Source organism: Lineus longissimus, chromosome 8 (assembly GCF_910592395.1).
Source record: "Lineus longissimus chromosome 8, tnLinLong1.2, whole genome shotgun sequence".
NCBI classification, from domain to species: Eukaryota; Metazoa; Nemertea; class Pilidiophora; order Heteronemertea; family Lineidae; genus Lineus; species Lineus longissimus.
In genome coordinates, this window is record NC_088315.1 from 4099538 (window position 1) to 4118505 (window position 18968).

Genomic DNA, 18968 nt, shown 5'->3' on the forward strand with positions numbered 1-18968 from the left:
TAGTTTTACAGCTGCACTTGTTATTCACAAATCATAGTCCAGCCTCATTATATTATGGAATGTATTCTTTCAGCAACTGTTGATTGTACATTTGAGACATCTGACCTCTGTGGCTGGACCCAAGTGACTAGTGATGTGTTCGACTGGACCCAACAGAGTGGGACAACAGCCAGCAGCAACACTGGACCTAACATCGACATTACCTCAGGAACAGCACAAGGAAAGTACATATTCATCGAGAGCAGTAACCCCCGAACCCAAGGAGACAATGCAATCTTGATGAGTCCATCTGTCGTCAAACCCGGTTCTACCAACTGTTTCCAGTTCTACTACCACATGAAGGGAGTCCATATTGGCGCGTTGAGCATCTGGCAGTTTGTCGGCAAAGCCATACCGACCTCCCCAATGTGGACCAAGAGTCTTTCCCAAGGTGACCAGTGGGTCCTGGGAGAAGTAACCATGCCGTCTGCTAGTGATTACAAGATTGCCATTGAAGGTATCGTGGGTAATGGTTGGCAGGGAGATATCGCTATTGACGATACTAAATTGGTTCCTGGGGCTTGTCCATTGCCGGGTGATTGCGATTTTGAGAGCGGCTTCTGCACGTGGACTAATCCTGGTGGAGTAGATGATTTCGACTGGATCCGAGGATCTGGCGATACCACCAGCAGCTTCACAGGACCTGGTACAGATCATACCACCGGAACAACATCGGGTAAGTCAACCGTTTAATCAATACAGTATTAGTACTTTGATTTAGTTTAGTTACCTACTGTAAACCTCTTCAATTTTGTAACGTCTGTTGAGTTCAAGAATCTAATTGATAGCTCATTTGAATTGCAGGATCATATGTCTTCATTGAGACATCAGTCCCAAGAGTTCTAGGAGAGAAGGCTTGGATGCAGAGTGAGCTTTTCCCTAGCACCGGCAGCAGTTTCAGATGTGTGAAGTTCTGGTACCACATGTACGGCGTGGACACTGGCGATCTGAACGTTTATACTTTCGATACAATCCTGAATGCAACGACTAGATTCTGGGCGCTTTCTAGTGACCAAGGAAATGTTTGGAAGCAGGGACAGTTTTCGTTCTCTACCTTCCATCCTTACAACGTAAGTCTCTGTTGCTGTAGACATGCTGATGTTGTTGTCTTTGTGTTTGATTCAGAGATATTGATATCTTGCTTTAGCTCTTCCATATAGAGCTGACCTTCCTTGCAGTTTAACTGGTAATATTTATTGACTTCGTAGATGAAAACAGAAAAGGATAGGTGTACTACACAGAGGCAGTTGTGAAAAGTGCAAACATCTTCATAATTTCTGTTGCAGGTACTCTTTGAGGGCACAGTTGGACAGGGCTACCGTGGTGATATCGCTATTGACGATGTCGAGTTTACAGACAGTGCTTGCGGAGTTATCCCAATCAATGCTCAGGTCCAGTACCTGACCACTGTACCACCGACATCAGGTCCAACAACAACCAGAGTCCCGACAGCGTATGATTGTGACTTTGAGCAAGATTTGTGCAGCTGGCAACAGGCAACTGATGATAACTTTGATTGGACCCGTACGTCAGGGACCACTGGGTCACAGGGCACGGGACCATCAGTTGATCATACACTTGGAAGTGAGTAACGTCGTGAAATCTCTGGTATACCACTTCAGTACGATGCCAGTTTTGAGAAAACCTCCTCATGTCACGATGTCAGTCTTTGAGTTAAGGCAACCTCTGTGAGCTAATCGTCTAGCATCATCTCTTTTCATTAGATTGAAATTCTACAATTTGATCTTCCGGGTTTAAGAAAAATCTATTTCTTTTTCAAGCTGCTCGTGGTTCATACGTCTTCATCGAAACATCCAATCCACGCCAACCCAATGACACAGCTCGTATAGAATCAGCCAAGCTCTCTGTCAGCGATGTGCGCTGTCTTCGCTTCTGGTACCACATGTACGGCCCAGATGTGAACACACTGAGTGTCTACCAGAAGGCCAACAATCAGCTCGGCAAACCTGTCTGGACAAGAACTGGTACTGCTGCTAATGCTTGGATGAAGGTCGAGGTCAACCTACGAAGCCAACAAGAGTTTCAAGTGGTCTTCGAAGGCCTGCGGGGAATCAGCTGGCAAGGAGATATCGCACTGGACGATGTGTCAATTGCAAATGGGGCTTGTGGAGGGCAAGGTATGCGCCTGGTGTAGACAGTAGACAGCAAACCTGACCAGCACAACTTCGATTTGTTTGTCTTTTCAGTCTCTACCCTAATTTCCCAGTCTTCCCAGTACCATTTGTTGTTCTGCAATGAGTTAGTTTGCTGGGTATCATATCTAATCGATATCTTTTACTATATATTTTCAGTTCTGAGCTGTGACTTTGAAGACCAGGCTATCTGTGGTTTTACTCAGGACAATACGGATGACTTTGACTGGACTTGGGAAGCAGGGTCAACTGGAAGCTTTGGCACTGGCCCGACAACTGACCACACTTATGGAACAGCTGCAGGTAAGTAACTGAAAACAGTCTGATACAACTATAAATGTTTAAGGCTACTATGGTACCATCATGTAGTGTTCATAACATGCTTTCCAATGATGAGAATGATCTTGTCAATGGGTTATCATGGTCTAAATTATTTTCCAGGCCACTTCATGTACACAGAGACCAGCAGCCCAAGGAAACCTGGCGACCGGGCGAGGCTCCTCAGTACAAAGATCGGCCCCAACTCGGGCAGGTGCATCGAGTTCTGGTACCACATGTATGGCCCTCATGTCGGGGACTTGAACGTTTATATCAAAACCCCAATTGTCTCGCTACAAGTCTGGACGCTCTCTGGAGACCAAGGCAATACCTGGTTTGCTGCTCAAGTACAGGTTTCAGCAACATCAGATTACCAAGTTGAATTTGAGGGCATTCGAGGCTCCGATTACCGAGGCGATATTGCCATTGACGACGTCAGGGTATTGTCTCAGGCGTGCAGTGTCCAGGGAGATTGTGATTTCGAAAACGGACTGTGTACTTGGACGAATGTTCAGCAGGGTGATGACTTTGACTGGATTCTTGGAAGCGGATCCACAGGCAGTCAGTTCACTGGACCAAACTTCGACCATACTCTGCAGAATCCGACGGGACAGTATCTCTTCATTGAGACAAGCAGCCCAAGAGTCCAAGGCGACGTCGCCAGAGTAGAAAGTCAGTGGTTTAAATCACAGGGCGCAGCCAGCTGTTTCTCATTCTGGTACCACATGAAGGGTGCGGATGTCGGCAGCTTGAACATCTACGTGACGACCGATGATGGCACTAACCTGAAGACGACACTTGTTTGGGTTCAGCGGGGAGAGAAGGGAGACAACTGGCTGAACGGTCAGTTGCCTTTGAATGCCCAGGGGAACCGAATCAAGGTGAGTTGGCCCCGCTGTTGACATGGTTATGTAGTAGGCCCTACTGTTGACTTGGTTACTAAGTAGAGCCTGGGCAGGTACTTTTGACTTGAAATGAGGCTGTTATTAGAAAAGCTAATTCATCAATTTCATGACAACTGTCCACTTGGAGAGATTTTGACGTGACTTACAATTTCCACAAATTTGACATTTCCAGGTTACCCTTGAAGGTGAGAGAGGGAGCAACTACCAAGGGGACATAGCTGTAGATGACTTGTCCTTCACAGTCGCAAGCTGTACATGTAAGTTTCGAACATTTTGGACAAAAGTTATCAAAGCACCTTTATGGTTCCATTTAGCATCATCTACTAGCGTCTATATCTATTAGCACAATTGCAAAATACTTATGAGTAGGTGTGGGTACTTTTAGCTGATCCTTAATCAGCCAAGTTAATAAAGATGCTGGGTGGCTGTTTAATTAAGTTTGACAAACTGAACAAATTCAATAATGAGAATTATGTTTCAGTGCAACCATCGAGTGCTGCCCCTGGCCTTCAAACCACGTCTGCTCCTGTCTCAACTGTGGGACCAACTGCACCTACTGGACCCACTTTATGTAAGTATGAATTCAACAATAACCAGAAATCTTCAGTTTCGTGATTTGGTATGATGTCAACACCTTGGCTCCCCAACAAAATAGATCTACGTCTTTTACGCCCAGCAGCGTCGTCGAACAGGGAGGTACCATGGACTGTAGCAGTTGTCTCTTTGAAATGATGTTAACTACGACAAAGGTGTTAACATTGTGATTGATAATGAATTTGCAGTTTTTTCATTGAATTACTTTTTGATCTTTCAGCTCCAACTTCTTATGACTGCAATTTTGAGAATGGCATCTGCACGTGGACCCAAGATGCCACCGATGACTATGACTGGACCCGGGCCCAGGGCCCCACTGGTTCCCTGCTCACTGGACCGACATCTGATCACACACTTGGAACAGGTAACTACCATGCTCATGACTTTGACTGCACACCAGCAAAGAATTGCCTTGAATGCCTATATCATAAACTTCACCAAAATCATGGAAAATGATGCATTACTCATGGATGTCTCTCTCTCTCCTATTTCAGATCAAGGTTGGTATGTCTACCTTGAGACATCCTCACCCCAGGTCCAGAACGACAATGCTCGTATCATGAGCGCAGACCTCACCGACGGCAAGGACAGATGTGTGAACTTCTGGTACCACATGTACGGAACTCATGTCGATACCCTCAACATCTATAGGAGGGACAGTAGGACGAACCAGCTAGGTCCAGCAGTCTGGACCAGGACGGGCACCCAGGGTGACCAGTGGAACTACGCTCAGTTTACCATGCCTTGGAATGGCAACAATTATATGGTAAGTTTTCGATTCTGTATCAAAAAACATCTTTGTGTGTTTTTGAGACATTTTACTCCACCTTAGCTCGTACGATGGGTTCTTCAAACAAATTGACCAAATGCTGCCAGAATCTCGTGCATGATTTTGATTGGGTGTTGATCTCGTCTGCTCAAGACAAAATGACTGGGGGAGATTTAGGATGGATAGCTCTATATAAAAAAATTAATCAAGTCATGAATTCAATTTCTTGCCTTTTAGGTTGTGTTTGAAGGTGTGAGGGGAGTCAGTTACCGTGGCGACATTGCTCTTGATGACATTCGCATCTCTGAAGGCAGTTGTCCTCCCATTGGCCGAGGATCATGCTCATTTGAATTAGACACGATATGCGGCTACACACAAGATACGACCGATCAATTTGATTGGACGAGACAGGGCGGCAGCACGTCAAGCTTCCAAACTGGTCCCAACACTGATCATACATTAGGAACATCACTCGGGTATTACATGTACATTGAAACCTCATCACCAAGGGTACAAAATGACACGGCGCGCCTCTTGACCCCTAACTACACGCCGACTCCAGGAAAACAGACTTGTTTACAATTCTGGTACCACATGTATGGTTATCACATCGGGACTTTGAACGTCTATGTTGCACCAGCGGGGCAATTGAATGTCGCCAATCTGCCCCACGCACAATGGACCAAGTCATATGACCAAGGTGACAAGTGGTACCTCGGACAAGTGACAGTCGCACAGACCAGGGCCTACCAGGTCATGTTCGAGGGGATCGTTGGAGAAAGTTATACTGGTGACATCGCCGTTGATGATGTCGCTGTCCTTGACGGGGCCTGCAACCAACCAGGTTTCTGCGACTTTGAAACCGGGCTATGCACTTGGCAGAATCTTGCGAGCGATGATTTCGATTGGCTAAGGGGTCAAGGTGGCACAACTAGTTCGTTTACTGGGCCGACTTTCGATCACACATCCGGAACTGTTCAAGGATCGTACATGTTTATCGAGACGAGCAGTCCGAGAGTAAAGGGTGATGTTGCCAGGCTTGGCAGTGCCATCTACCCCGGCGACAACAAAGGTCACTGCATGAGCTTCTGGTACCACATGAAAGGAAGTGATGTCGGTAAGCAAAACTCCTTCCTATATTCTTTAATTCTATCATCTGTACCCTTGCAAGACTGAACACTGCATAGAATTGCGTTTTAAGCAGTTTCCATCTTCTGTCATACCAATATTGTTCTGAACTGTCAGCCTTTGTCTTCCAGGTTCTCTGAATGTCTACATACAATCAAACCAGACAGTTCAGTCAATAAATTCCGAGGCACTTGTTTGGAGTCTCAGTGGTGAGGTTGGAGACCAATGGATGTTGGGCCAGGTGCCAATCAAATCAACCTACACAAAAAGACCATATCAGGTAGGACTCCGTTTCATTTTCTTCTTTTGCATTTTGTCTGAGCATTTTTTTCACGGTTGTTTGGATTGATATCGATCAAGTTAGCCCTTCTGTACTCAGCGCGGGAGGCAAAGTCCATCACCAACCTGTCCTGTTTCTCCTTTGGGCAGTTCTTTGCCTGTTTATGATTCTGGTTTGCTCACCTGCTTTGTTATTAACATTCAGTTCCTTTCTACAGATGGTATTCGAGGGTGTACGGGGAACAAACTTCCAAGGCGACATAGCAATTGATGACGTCCATATTCAAGATCAACCGTGTGGTTACATTCCAACTTACGCTCAGCCTTCGGATAATGCACCACAAATGGTGTTTTGTGACTTCAACCAAAACACTTGCAAATGGCTGCAGTCAACCAACGACGACTTTGATTGGGACCGTTCAAATTCCACAACATTTTCTCGTGGAACTGGTCCAGCTGGAGATCATAGCCCAAGTGGAACAGGTGAGGTTTTATCATCATCATCATCATCATCATGCCATGTCCTGCTATTTCACTAAAGCCATTGTTATTTCTAATTACGAGTAGGACACATGTATAAATCAATATCGACAAACTGTAACAAAGCTCAATAGATGATGATTATGTGGTGTACCGATACGATAAAACTAATTGATTAATATTAAATAAGCAACTAATAACAACTATTTATTACCCCTTCAGGTCACTACATGTACATCGAGGCCTCAGCGCCAAGGGCTGGAGGAGACAATGCCATCCTCGTCACACCCAAACTACCGCCAACAGCAGCAGATGGCAACTGCTTCCATATTTGGTATCACATGTTCGGCATCCATATCGGCACGTTGAACATTTACTCAGAGACTGGTGGTTCCGTCAACAGGAGGTGGACGAGAGTTGGAACGCAGTCAAATCGTTGGATGGAAGCGTACATCACCATTCAGAGTGACTATGATTATCGGGTAAGAAAATTATTCATTTGCTCGCATCTCATTCGAAAGACTCTGAGAGGCTAGGAAGATTAGTTCATCCAGAAATACAATCGGGTTCTGCCTGAGATCCATCTCGGCCCTATCGTGTGGTAGCCAGCAGTGTTTACTATAAGGCTTTAAGGCTCCTCAATTTGTCATTGTACCCTTTCTTTCTCTTCAGATCATGATAGAGGGGGTAACGATCGGGGGATTCCAAGGTGACATCGCCATCGACGACGCCCACATGGTAGCTGGGGCCTGTCCTTCTCTGGGCACATGTGACTTTGAGAATGGTCTCTGTGGCTGGACACAAGACTCGACAGACTACCTTGACTGGGTCAGGAACAACAACCGTACTGCTAGCGTAAGCACTGGCCCAAGCGTGGATCATACGACGCAGACTGACTTAGGTTATTATCTGTACCTGGAGAGTTCATTCCCTGCGGTTCAGGGCGACACAGCCAAACTCATCAGCCCGACGTACAAGAGATCGCAGGACCTTTGCCTTCAGTTCTGGTACCACATGTATGGTATGGATGTCGCAACACTGCGTGTCTATGCCATGGTGAACGGACAGTTAGGTGGTGCTCTTTGGGGCATGGGAAGTAACCGAGGTGACCGGTGGCGCCTTGGTCAGGTCAACATCAGAAACAGATATGACTTTAATTTCGTCTTCGAAGGAACAGTTGGCGCAAGTTACACTGGCGACATTGCAATTGACGATATTCAAGTCCTTCCATATAAATGTGCTCCACTCGGGTCATGTGACTTTGAAACAGGCAGCTGTGGCTACGAGAACACGCCAATTGGCGATGATTTCGACTGGCTGATGAATGCTGGTGGAACCTTAAGCGGATTCACTGGACCGGCTGTTGACCACACATTAGGAACACCTCAGGGTGTTTACATGTATATTGAAACAAGCGGTTCAATCCCTGCCACTGGAGACAAGGCCTGGCTACGTGGACCTCTCCTGAGCAAAACGAATGGTGCCTGCTTCTCTTTCTGGTACCATTTGTACGGACAAGGAGTCGGTACCTTGAATCTCTACAAGCGTGAAGGCGGACAGATGTACCCCCTATGGTCAAAATCAGGCAACCAAGGCAATGTATGGACGTTGGCCCAGGTTCCGGTCTCGACCACTTACCGATACGAGATGTACTTCGAGGCTATCAAGGGAGCTAACTACACTAGTGATATTGCCATCGATGATGTCAGTGTGACAACTGGACCCTGTGTTGCACCAACTAAACCATCTGTCATAGTGCCATCTATTGGACCTACTTTACGTAAGTATCCATTACCTGGTTACGAGGCGTTAGGTGACATCACTTTGTCCGTCTTATTTTGAACTAAGTAAATTAAGTAATAAAGTACATTCAACTTTTTTGACTTTATCATATGAACGTTAGCTCTGTGTTTCAGCCACTGCCTACACCTGCAGTTTCGAGCAAGACTTGTGCTCGTACGTACAAGACACCAGCGATGACTTTGATTGGACAAGACAGAGAGGCAGCACCAACAGTGTAGGGACAGGACCAAAATTTGACCACACCCTTGGAAACACCGCTGGGTACTACATCTACATCGAGTCCTCGTCACAAGTCCAAAACGACACGGCCAGACTCCTCGTGCCACAGTTAACATACTCTGGACCAAGTTGCGTCAGCTTCTGGTACCACATGTATGGACCTCACCTCGGCTCGCTTAACGTCTACCTCAAGAAGGGGAACCAGATGGGCAACCCCGTGTATACTGATCAGAGGTCTCACAGGGACTTTTGGCACCATCGGCTGATACCTATTTCAGACAGCACTAATGTCCAGGTATGAACTGAATTTGATGCTACTGGAAACCGTTAAAATATTCATCCATTCTTTCTTAAATCGGGGATTGGAAACTTGTTCACATCATTGGACCATGTTTCTTCCTTATGATCCCGATATTCCTGAATTCCTTTGAAAGATATGGAATACTCTAACCATGTTCCATTTTGTTTGCAGGTTGTTTTTGAAGGTGTCCGAGGCATTGATTATGCCGGCGACATTGCATTGGATGACATCACAATCTACAAGGGTACCTGCCCACCACAAACCCGATGTACTTTCGAAGATGTTAATATATGTGGATACACGCAAGACACCACAGATGATTTTGATTGGACAAGAGCCAATGGCAATACTGCTTCATTCGGCACTGGACCCACAAATGATCATTCTTTCAACACGCCTGAAGGTAAGCGATGGTTTTTGACTGCTTTTTTCAGATTGAAAGTCTCCGCATTCATCAACTTCAATAGCACATTGTTGCTTTTTTGTTTGTTTTTTGGTCGAGGATTTTGAGTGCAATGGGATTGGATGGTCAGACATAATGTAAACGGTGATGCTTGCCATTTTTATGTGACTCCTCCTCAAATTCTCTCTCTACCTTTAGGTTACTACATGTACATCGAGACCTCCAGCCCGCGCCAAGATGGCGACAAAGCGCGCCTCATCAGTACCACCTTTCAGCCGACAATGGGTGCTTGTCTCAACTTCTGGTACCACATGAGCGGATCCGACGTGAAGACGTTAAACATCTATTCCCGCCACAATGGTGCGCTAACCGCACCGTTATGGAGTCTATCGGGAAATCAGGGTGATATGTGGCGCAAGGGTCGAGTCACATTCACATCTGCTGTGCCTTGGCAGGTGGGTGAAAAAGACTTGATTATCATATCAGGATATTAGGATCTCATGAGCAATGGCCAGTTATCAGTGGAATCCCTTCGAAATGGCCCCGGACTCATCCTTTGAATGCATGAGGCCCATGTAAACATTATCAATATTCTTCTTGGGTCATACAGAGATGTGTGGCAATTAAAATATCCAGAGGCCCTAATTTATACCACAATTTACTTTGTCCAAAGGTTTTAAATCAAATTATAAAGTTTGATTTATCAGTCTAAAATCACGTTTTAATCGAAATCGCACAATTTGTTTGTAGATTGTCTACGAAGGCATTGTTGGCAATGGATTCCAAGCAGATATAGCTATAGATGATGCATGGCTTGACGTCCGCGGACCCTGCCCTCCACCAGCTGACTGCGACTTTGAGAGGAACTCTTGTGGCTGGTACCAGAAGGACGATGGCTTCAGATGGATAAAATACTCTGGATCTACTCCGAGCTTTGGCACTGGGCCTAAGGTGGATCACACGCTTGGATCAAAATATGGTAAGTCTTTTTCCGAGAAAAGCTTTCATCGGCATGTATGCTACTCTACGTCTCATATAGGAAGGTGTCAACTATGTCTGCATTTGCGTCTGCATTAGGCTGAGGTCAACTCTCCAAAAGTCCATGCAGTCGTCAGAGTGAGAATTGTCGGTTCTTGTTGCAAGCGCATACCACAGAACAACATGACAGTGAGAGCAAGAATGCCCTAGATTTAATGAATCTTGTGTCCTACTTTCTAGGTTTCTACATGTACTTGGAAGTCAGCAGCCCACAGCAGGCGAATGACACAGCCATCTTCAGGTCCATAGCCATCCCTGTTCCATCGCAAAGTTCAAGCCCATACTGCTTTAGCTTTTGGTACCACATGCTGGGACAAGATGTCGGGACGTTGACTGTGTATACGGAGACGCCAGCCTTGGGGGCGGTGCGAGTGTGGTCCAAGAGTGGCGACCAAGGAAACGCTTGGAATAACGCTAATATTCAGTTGAACAACATTTACAGCTCTTTCTCGGTAAGGGCGATGAGTTATCGTCATTGCAGTTGCCTACAACAAGAATCGGTGATTGCAGAAACCTTTGATCAGAAGCAAACCCAGGGATTACCGGTTGTACACGCAGAGGAGAACTCTTTTTGTCGCACATTGCAGGTTGCATCAATGTAAATTGCTTGTTTGTGGAGTGCTTAAATTTATCCTCATTGTTTCAGATCCTGATGGAGGGTATAGTCGGCTCTGGCTACGCCGGCGACATCGCCATCGACGACACAAGTCTCACCCTGGGACCGTGTGCTGTCGGCCCATCTGGTCCTCCACCCTTCAACTGCGGAGACTCTGCAGCGACAACAGTCACCTCATCACAAGTCTGTAACTTCATCTCAGAATGTCCCAATGGTGCTGATGAGGCAAATTGTGGCAATTGCAATTTTGAACAAGATAAATGCTCGTGGATTGATGTCAGTTACGGCACGTTTGAATGGCAGCGTGGTCGGGATCAGACTGCTACCGCCAACACAGGACCACAGACTGATCATACTCTCGGCACACCACAAGGTAAGAGACTTTGGTAGCTACTGTGTCAACCAGGAGAGACAGTCTTACCTATCGGCCGTGATTAAGTCTCCTTCTGCAAAGTTACTGAGTTCAAATATGGTAATGTATTGCACTGGAGAGGACCTACATGTATAATTAAAAGAGAGCCTGGCTTAGTGTTGTTCAGCAGCATTAGGCTTGAACCACATCTTCCAGAATCCACATATTTTATGATATTCATATTTCAATTATAGGTTACTACCTCTACCTTGACTCGAGCCAAGGACAGACGTACGCGGACGCAGAACTTCTCGGTGCCTTCCTCCAGCCTTCCAGTTCAACATGTCAGCTGAAATTCTGGTATCACATGTACGGTCAAGGTATCGGAACACTCCAGGTGGCGATAATGGTAGGCTCCCGCAACACGATTATCTGGGAGAAGGCAGGCGATCAGGGAGATCGATGGATTCAAGGCACAGCTGACATCGGCCGCATTGACTCAACTTTCCAGGTTAGGTTTAAACAGATTTATATTTCACCGACCTCTAGGGTGATTGGGTAGATTTTATTGTTCACGACAGATAAAACAATGTCATACTTCATGATGGACACCCCTAATGGCCTGCTGGTACCATATCATTCACGTCAGGGTATCTTTTGATGATTTCAGCGCGCAACGTTTGTTGGTTTTTCCCCCCAATAAAGTTACTAAAACGTTTGTTTTTTACCCTAGATGCTCTTCCTCGCCCAAAGATCGTTCAGTACGCTGGGAGACATTGCCATTGATGACATCCAGTTCTCCAATTGTATGTACCCGCCAGTCCAGTCGTCTTGCCCCGCCAACAAATTCCGATGTCAAAGAGGTGCCTGCGTTGCCAACGACCGAGTTTGCGACTTCACGGATGATTGTGGAGATGGATCAGATGAGGCCACGTGTGGTAAGTATATCAAAGATAGGAGGTGCTTTTGAAGTCAGATTCCTATTCTCGAATAGAAAATATTCACAGCTGCTGTCATTTAGTGGTCTTACTTCTATCATTGAAAGTTTTTGCCAGTATTGTCAAGAGGATGTCGATCTTTTGGGAATTTATGTAAATTATTTATCAATTTTCAGCCTCTTACCCAGCAAGCACCAACTTTGAACAGTCACTTGGTGCCTGGCGCCAGGACACCACGGACGATTTTGATTGGTCAAGACAGAGTGGTTCGACAGGTTCTTCAGGAACTGGGCCATCACGAGATCACACCCGTGGAATCGATGCCGGTCACTATGTTTATATCGAGACTTCGTCACCCAGGGTTCAGGGAGAGACCTCCCGTCTTCTCAGTCCAGTGTTTGGACCAACGTCAAAGATGAGGACTGGTGGGACCTGTTTGGTGAGTCAAACCAGATGGCATAGTTTTATGGGAAATGCTTAAGACTCGGTGTATAAATCATGGATGTGTAACCCAACACCGACACATCGCTTGTGGGCTTGGGCAAGGAGCGCTGTCAGGGCCGGTGCCCTACTGCAAGTGCATGCAATAAATGCTAACGAGAAGGAATGCAAAAAGAAATAAAATTCATTCCCCAACACATTGTATCATGTCAGCTACAATTTCCAATCTTTACTTTTCTAGGTGAGGTTCTACTACCACATGTTTGGCCAGGACGTTGGTGACCTCAATGTCTACACTCGTAGCGCCACCGGTGGTCCCTTGAAGAAGGTTTGGTCCAAGTCCGGGAACGTTGGCGACTTCTTTGAACGAGGAGAAGTCCAGCTTTACGAGGCCGGTAACTTCCAAGTGGTGATAGAGGGAGTGGTTGGTGCCGGTTACATGGGAGATATTGCCCTTGATGACATCTCGATGACACCTGACTGCAAGATCGTGAATAGTAAGTTTGTTCATGTATTATTCATTTGAAATTCTATTGTACATGCTGAACTTATATTAATTGCAGTGAATGTAGAGAAAGAATTTCACAAATTTAGAATTTGTCCCTTTTTTCTTTTCAAGTCATCCCTCCAACTGGCCAACCTGTCACAGTTGCAACGACCATTAACCCATGCGGCACTGGAGCATTCACCTGCGGAAACGGTCAATGCATCCCAGCAGCTCAAGTCTGTGACTTCCAGACCCAATGCACGGATGGAACTGATGAAGCGTCATGCGGTACTTGTACGTTCGAAAATGGCCAGTGCGGTTGGATGGACAAAAGCTCTGGACGCTACGATTGGAAGATCTACCAAGCTAGTCTGCAGACGCAGTTCGGCCCCAGTGTCGATCACACAACTGGTGCAGCCACCGGTAAGGAGAAATGGTTTTCTCTCAGATATTTGTTGAGGGATCAGTAATATATTGACTGAAGAAGTTTGGCCATCTCTGCAAGCTAGGTACCCAGGGTGGAGAGAAGCGAGAACGGTAAATGCCTCGCTGAAAGACACAAACATGACAAAGGCGAAAGAGCAAGAGTCAAGCCCACGACTTCCTTTTTATAGGCCAGGTGCACTAACTACTCTCTTTTGTTTAAGGACATTACATGTTAGTCGAGGGTGCTAATGGAAACTTCCTTTCCTTTGCCATTCTGGAAACCCCCACACTTGGTGCAACTGCTGCTAGCTGTCAGATCAAGTTCTACTACCATATTAATGGTCCTAATGGAGGTAAGTACGGTAAATCTCCAAACGCCAAGAGGTAGAAGAGGTGATGGAGTGTATTAATGGTTTTGTCGAATCCAGCCAGAAAGAGGACGACAGCGTGAGCGAAGAAGATCTTAGAAATCAGGTGTCACACGTGTAATTAGTCATTCTCATTCTCTAGGTACCCTTGCCGTTTGGCTTGAGAATGCAACCAACACTCAGGACTTCACCTCTCTGTGGACAGAAGATAAGAGCCAAGGGGACAAGTGGAATGAAGCGATTGTAGATGTTGGACAGAGACCGGCTGGTTACAAGGTATGCTGGTCACAAAAATCATTGACTTTGTAATGCCAGGATAATCTGCTGTCATGATTGATACTTTTCATAGGCTGCCCTTTTAAAGCATGTGGATTCTGCCACGTAGAGTGCTTTTGCTAAAAAGATATCACTGCTCAGTTACTCCAATTTGCAGGGAGAGATTACATGTTGTGATCTCTTGACTGAAGGGGCTGATTTCTTTTCAAATGTGGTCCTCATTTTGTGCCATACTCATACACGTCTGATACTTCATCCAATTACAGCTTCAATTCTCTGCAAGCGCAGGCTTCAACTTCCAAAACTACAACGATATCGCCGTGGATGACATCAGCTACATAGATTGTGACCCGACCAAGATCTACACTGACAAAAGCCTCAACTGTACTTTCGAAACAGACCTGTGCGATTACTTCCAAGAGACGACGGATGACTTTGATTGGACTTGGTCGAATTCAAACACACCCTCAGGTGTCACTGGTCCCGGTGGAGACCACACCACTGGGTCTGGTCACTATTTGTACATTGAGACATCATCTCCGCAAAGAAAGGGTGATCGTGCCCTTATCACCTCTGGAGCCCAGGCTGGAGGCAACACCCCCAAGTGTCTCACGTTCTGGTACCACATGTTCGGTGCTCACGTCAACACTCTGAATGTCTACCTACAAGCGAGCAACGCTATGACGAAGATCTGGTCGAAATCGGGCACCCAGGGTAACCTGTGGCGACCAGGCCAGGTGACGTTGAGTAGCACATCGCGATATCAAGTTGTGTTTGAGGGAGTTGTTGGCACGTCTTTCCGTGGAGATATTGGTCTTGATGACTTCATGGTGACAAATGGACCTTGTCCACCAAGCAGTAAGTATTGGTCTTATCGTAGTTATGTTTCAGCAAGTGGAATTGTGACATGAAAGATTACCCCTATTGTGGAGTTGAGTAGAATTTTGTTTCAGTTTCTGTCTTTTCTAGATGCTGGAGAATATCCCTTTGTTCTGTTCTGTTTACTTTTAGCACAAAGTCAATTGCTCTATTCATCTTTCAGAAATCTGTGACTTTGAAGCGGGACTCTGTGACTATGAGAACGATGTGAATGGTGATACACCTGGCTTTGACTGGATCCGGCACAGAAATGGAACAGCATCGCAGGGTACTGGACCGAAGTATGATATCACAACTGGAAATGAGTTTGGTAAGTCATGAAGTGATTGATGAGGTTGCTGCTGAGACCCATGACCTAAGGTGGCATGGCAGCTGACATCAGTGATACGTACCCAAGTAGATCTGTTTTAAGCCTCTCAGATAAGTTGAGGTGTTCTGAGGCTGGTCCAGTGAGAATTAGAATTGGAGATTATTCCCAGAATAAAGTACATGTCTTTCAACGGGTTAATTATGTCAATATCTTTTCCAGGTTATTACGTGTACATTGAGACATCTGCCCCGCGTCAACAAGGTGACAAGGCACGTCTGGTCAGCAAGACATACCAAGCTACAGGCAGCCGACAATGTCTCCAGTTCTACTACCACATGGATGGAACAGCCGTCGGCAGCTTGAATGTTTACATATCGTCTCTCGGTTCTTCGCCGGTCTGGTCTCATTCGGGTGATAACGGAGATCGATGGTACTATGCCCAGGTCAACATGTACGCCCTACAGAATTACCAGGTACGGACATGGTTACGTTTTGTTAAATTATTACAGTTTTTGGTAGAATTATGAAGTAATGATTAACTTTTCAACGAATATTAATTCAAATTTGCCAAAGGTGCTTGACCTAATAGTTTGAAATGCATTCGATTTTTTTATCTTTGCAGGTGACCTTTGAAGGCGTACGTGGTGCTGGTTTCCAAGGCGATATCGCCCTTGACAACATCCAAATCGTAAACGGGCAGTGTCCACCTGAGCTCGCCTGCGATTTCGAACAGGGGATGTGCGGTTACATCAATATGGAGGGCACTGGTGATGACCTGGATTGGCAGGTCTCAGCCGGTGCGACCGTGTCAGTAGGAACCGGCCCTGCTGTTGATCATACAACAGACTCTGACCAAGGGTTCTACATCTATGTTGACTCCACTGGCCAGAAGGCGGGCGACCGTGCCTGGTTCTACAGCAGTTTTGAGCAGGCCACCCCGGCAGTGTGCCTGACTTTCTGGTATCACATGTACGGGCAGGACGTCGGTAGTCTGACCGTGTGGCAACAGTACAACAAGCAGACGGTCAGTCTCTGGACACTCAGCGGCGACCAAGGGAACGTCTGGCGACAAGCTATGGTCAACATACAGAGTAACACGGATTGGTCGGTAAGTTGGTCTCATTTTATCGATTCATTATCAAAGTCTCACCCAAGTGGTCGACGCACTCGACCATCCATTGACAATCAATTGAGGGGTGGTTTGATTGCTGACCTGGAAAACAATTTGAGTAGAGGAGACTATACATTTTGTGGAGAAGATTATCAACATGTCTAGATGGATGTCTCTTGATTTCTTACTGCAGTTGGCATAGGTGTTCATGCCTCAGTCAGAATAAAGTGACTTGCACAAGGTAGTAATTATAATCGTTTCCAGGTTGTGTTTGATGCTACTATTGGTGGGGGAAGCCGGGGAGACATGGCCGTCGACGACATCAACCTGAGCGTTGGAACTTGTGGCCCAATCATGCCAACGACCTCAACTCCCGCCACAATCCCACCAACATTCGGACCTTCGGCCATTGACTGCAACTTTGACCAGCCATCAATCTGTCAATGGACACAAGATACGGACGATCAGTTTGATTGGACGCTAGCTAGTAACTCCACTGGGTCTATCGCTACTGGACCAAGTGGTGACCATACTTCACAGACAGCAAATGGTGAGCTTTGTTTCCATATCCCCATGAACCTTTTGAAAAGGCTTGAATATTTTTCAGAAAACTTCCGATAGTGTATAGGAATAGGAACAATGGTGATCTAAGTGATGATGTTCGACAGTAAATGGGCATGTCAATAGGTTCTTGCATTTCAACATGTTATTTATTATTTTGCTCTCTCAGTTTGTTTACTTGTCATGTTTATGCTTTAAATTCAATATCTTCAAGGTTTCTACGTCTACATCGAAGCCAGTAACCCTCGCCAAGCCAACGATACAGCAAGGATTCGCAGCCCAGCTGTCCTTGTCACATCACCTGGAAAGTGTATCAAGTTCTGGTATCACATGTACGGTGCTGATGTCTACAGATTGAACATGTACCTTGCCCAAGGCCAGGCCCTCGGGTCATCTGTCTGGCAGAGACAGGGTACCTTGGATGATGACTGGAACTACGGACAGGTGTACATTGCTACCCCTGGTCAATATGAGGTATGTTTTGGTCAGTCACCTTTGGGTTTCCATTTCAGTTATTATGCCTCAACCCAGCAGTCAGTACAGCTTCTCTAAAGTCGGTTTTAAAGGTTAATTTCTCTACATTTCACCCCTAAAATCCTCTTATGTGCCTTTCTAGGTTGTGTTTGAGGGAGTTATTGGAAAGAGTTTCCAAGGCGACATTGCCCTTGACGACATCTCATCAAATGATGGTAAATGTCCACCCGCAGCTGCCTGTGATTTCGAGTCGTCTGACCTTTGCGGCAACACACAGGATACCACTGATGATTTTGATTGGACAAGAGAAAGTGGGGCTACGCCATCCATTTTGACCGGCCCAAGCAGCGATCATACTTACGGAACAGGCTTTGGACATTATATCCACATTGAAACGTCTGCTCCCCGCCAAGCTGGAGAAAAGGCCCGCCTCATCAGCCAGACGTACCCAGCCACCAGGGGGCAGTGTCTACGCTTCTTCTACCACATGTACGGCGATCATATTGGAATACTCAATATCTACGCCCGAGCCACCGGAGGAATGCTTGGGCAGCCCATCTGGAGTAAAAGTACTAACCAAGGACAGCGATGGCTTCCAAGTCAGGTCACCATCAACAGCTTCTCTCCATTTGAGGTATATATTGGTAGTGTCGTCTGCTCACTGTCGCCTCACATCTCCAAGTTCAGGACAAAGAATATCTCCAACATATTAAGAACATTGTCAACCTACTATCTTGACCATGTGTTGCAAAGCTCTCAACTTGCACTTTCTGATACAACAATATATGTCATGACATAGAGTGTACATTTTCTGATTTTTCTCAAAATGTTCCAAATTTGATCATTTTCAAATTCCTCATTACAGATCGTATGGGAAGGTGTAGCAGTAGCCGGCTATCGTGGCGACATTGCTCTAGATGACATTGAAATATTCGGTGGTGCGTGTCCGCCTGCCGGCCATTGCGACTTTGAAGGCGGCGAGTGCACGTGGACTAACGATTTGGCTGGCGATGACTTTGATTGGGTTAGGAGTCAGGGTAGTACCGGCAGTTACCAGACTGGGCCTTCCAGGGATCATACCTTGGGTACTGCTGATGGTAAGTTTGCATTTATCAAATAGAAAGTCATTTATCTTTAGGAAATAAGGCCCTTTGGGGAATAGCACAAATCAGGTATGCACTCTGTGCAGAGGAGCAATGCACTTTTGTCAGTGAATTATTTGAAGTGGCCAATGCACATTCTCTATGAGTTAGCACTATGTATTGATGAAAGGATTCAGAGATCTCAACTACATGCACTA

General features: G+C 46.0%; 1 protein-coding gene across 1 annotated transcript in view; it reads left to right on the plus strand.

Moving 5' to 3' along the window:
- Nucleotides 1-18968, plus strand: part of LOC135492512 (MAM and LDL-receptor class A domain-containing protein 2-like) — a 60774-nt gene that overhangs the window by 23052 nt on the left and 18754 nt on the right. Inside the window, exons 45-80 of the mRNA XM_064779026.1 lie at nucleotides 74-715; nucleotides 844-1109; nucleotides 1326-1623; nucleotides 1821-2177; nucleotides 2352-2495; nucleotides 2634-3391; nucleotides 3588-3672; nucleotides 3897-3986; nucleotides 4230-4373; nucleotides 4504-4775; nucleotides 5016-5895; nucleotides 6038-6186; nucleotides 6404-6668; nucleotides 6888-7147; nucleotides 7338-8445; nucleotides 8582-8982; nucleotides 9160-9391; nucleotides 9590-9846; nucleotides 10142-10370; nucleotides 10610-10881; nucleotides 11076-11418; nucleotides 11652-11908; nucleotides 12131-12335; nucleotides 12512-12774; nucleotides 13018-13273; nucleotides 13396-13686; nucleotides 13911-14042; nucleotides 14200-14333; nucleotides 14600-15191; nucleotides 15376-15522; nucleotides 15742-15995; nucleotides 16145-16630; nucleotides 16898-17183; nucleotides 17409-17668; nucleotides 17811-18302; nucleotides 18534-18765. Coding sequence (XP_064635096.1) covers nucleotides 74-715; nucleotides 844-1109; nucleotides 1326-1623; nucleotides 1821-2177; nucleotides 2352-2495; nucleotides 2634-3391; nucleotides 3588-3672; nucleotides 3897-3986; nucleotides 4230-4373; nucleotides 4504-4775; nucleotides 5016-5895; nucleotides 6038-6186; nucleotides 6404-6668; nucleotides 6888-7147; nucleotides 7338-8445; nucleotides 8582-8982; nucleotides 9160-9391; nucleotides 9590-9846; nucleotides 10142-10370; nucleotides 10610-10881; nucleotides 11076-11418; nucleotides 11652-11908; nucleotides 12131-12335; nucleotides 12512-12774; nucleotides 13018-13273; nucleotides 13396-13686; nucleotides 13911-14042; nucleotides 14200-14333; nucleotides 14600-15191; nucleotides 15376-15522; nucleotides 15742-15995; nucleotides 16145-16630; nucleotides 16898-17183; nucleotides 17409-17668; nucleotides 17811-18302; nucleotides 18534-18765 — 11739 coding nt within the window. The remainder of the gene's footprint in view (nucleotides 1-73; nucleotides 716-843; nucleotides 1110-1325; nucleotides 1624-1820; nucleotides 2178-2351; nucleotides 2496-2633; nucleotides 3392-3587; nucleotides 3673-3896; nucleotides 3987-4229; nucleotides 4374-4503; nucleotides 4776-5015; nucleotides 5896-6037; nucleotides 6187-6403; nucleotides 6669-6887; nucleotides 7148-7337; nucleotides 8446-8581; nucleotides 8983-9159; nucleotides 9392-9589; nucleotides 9847-10141; nucleotides 10371-10609; nucleotides 10882-11075; nucleotides 11419-11651; nucleotides 11909-12130; nucleotides 12336-12511; nucleotides 12775-13017; nucleotides 13274-13395; nucleotides 13687-13910; nucleotides 14043-14199; nucleotides 14334-14599; nucleotides 15192-15375; nucleotides 15523-15741; nucleotides 15996-16144; nucleotides 16631-16897; nucleotides 17184-17408; nucleotides 17669-17810; nucleotides 18303-18533; nucleotides 18766-18968) is intronic.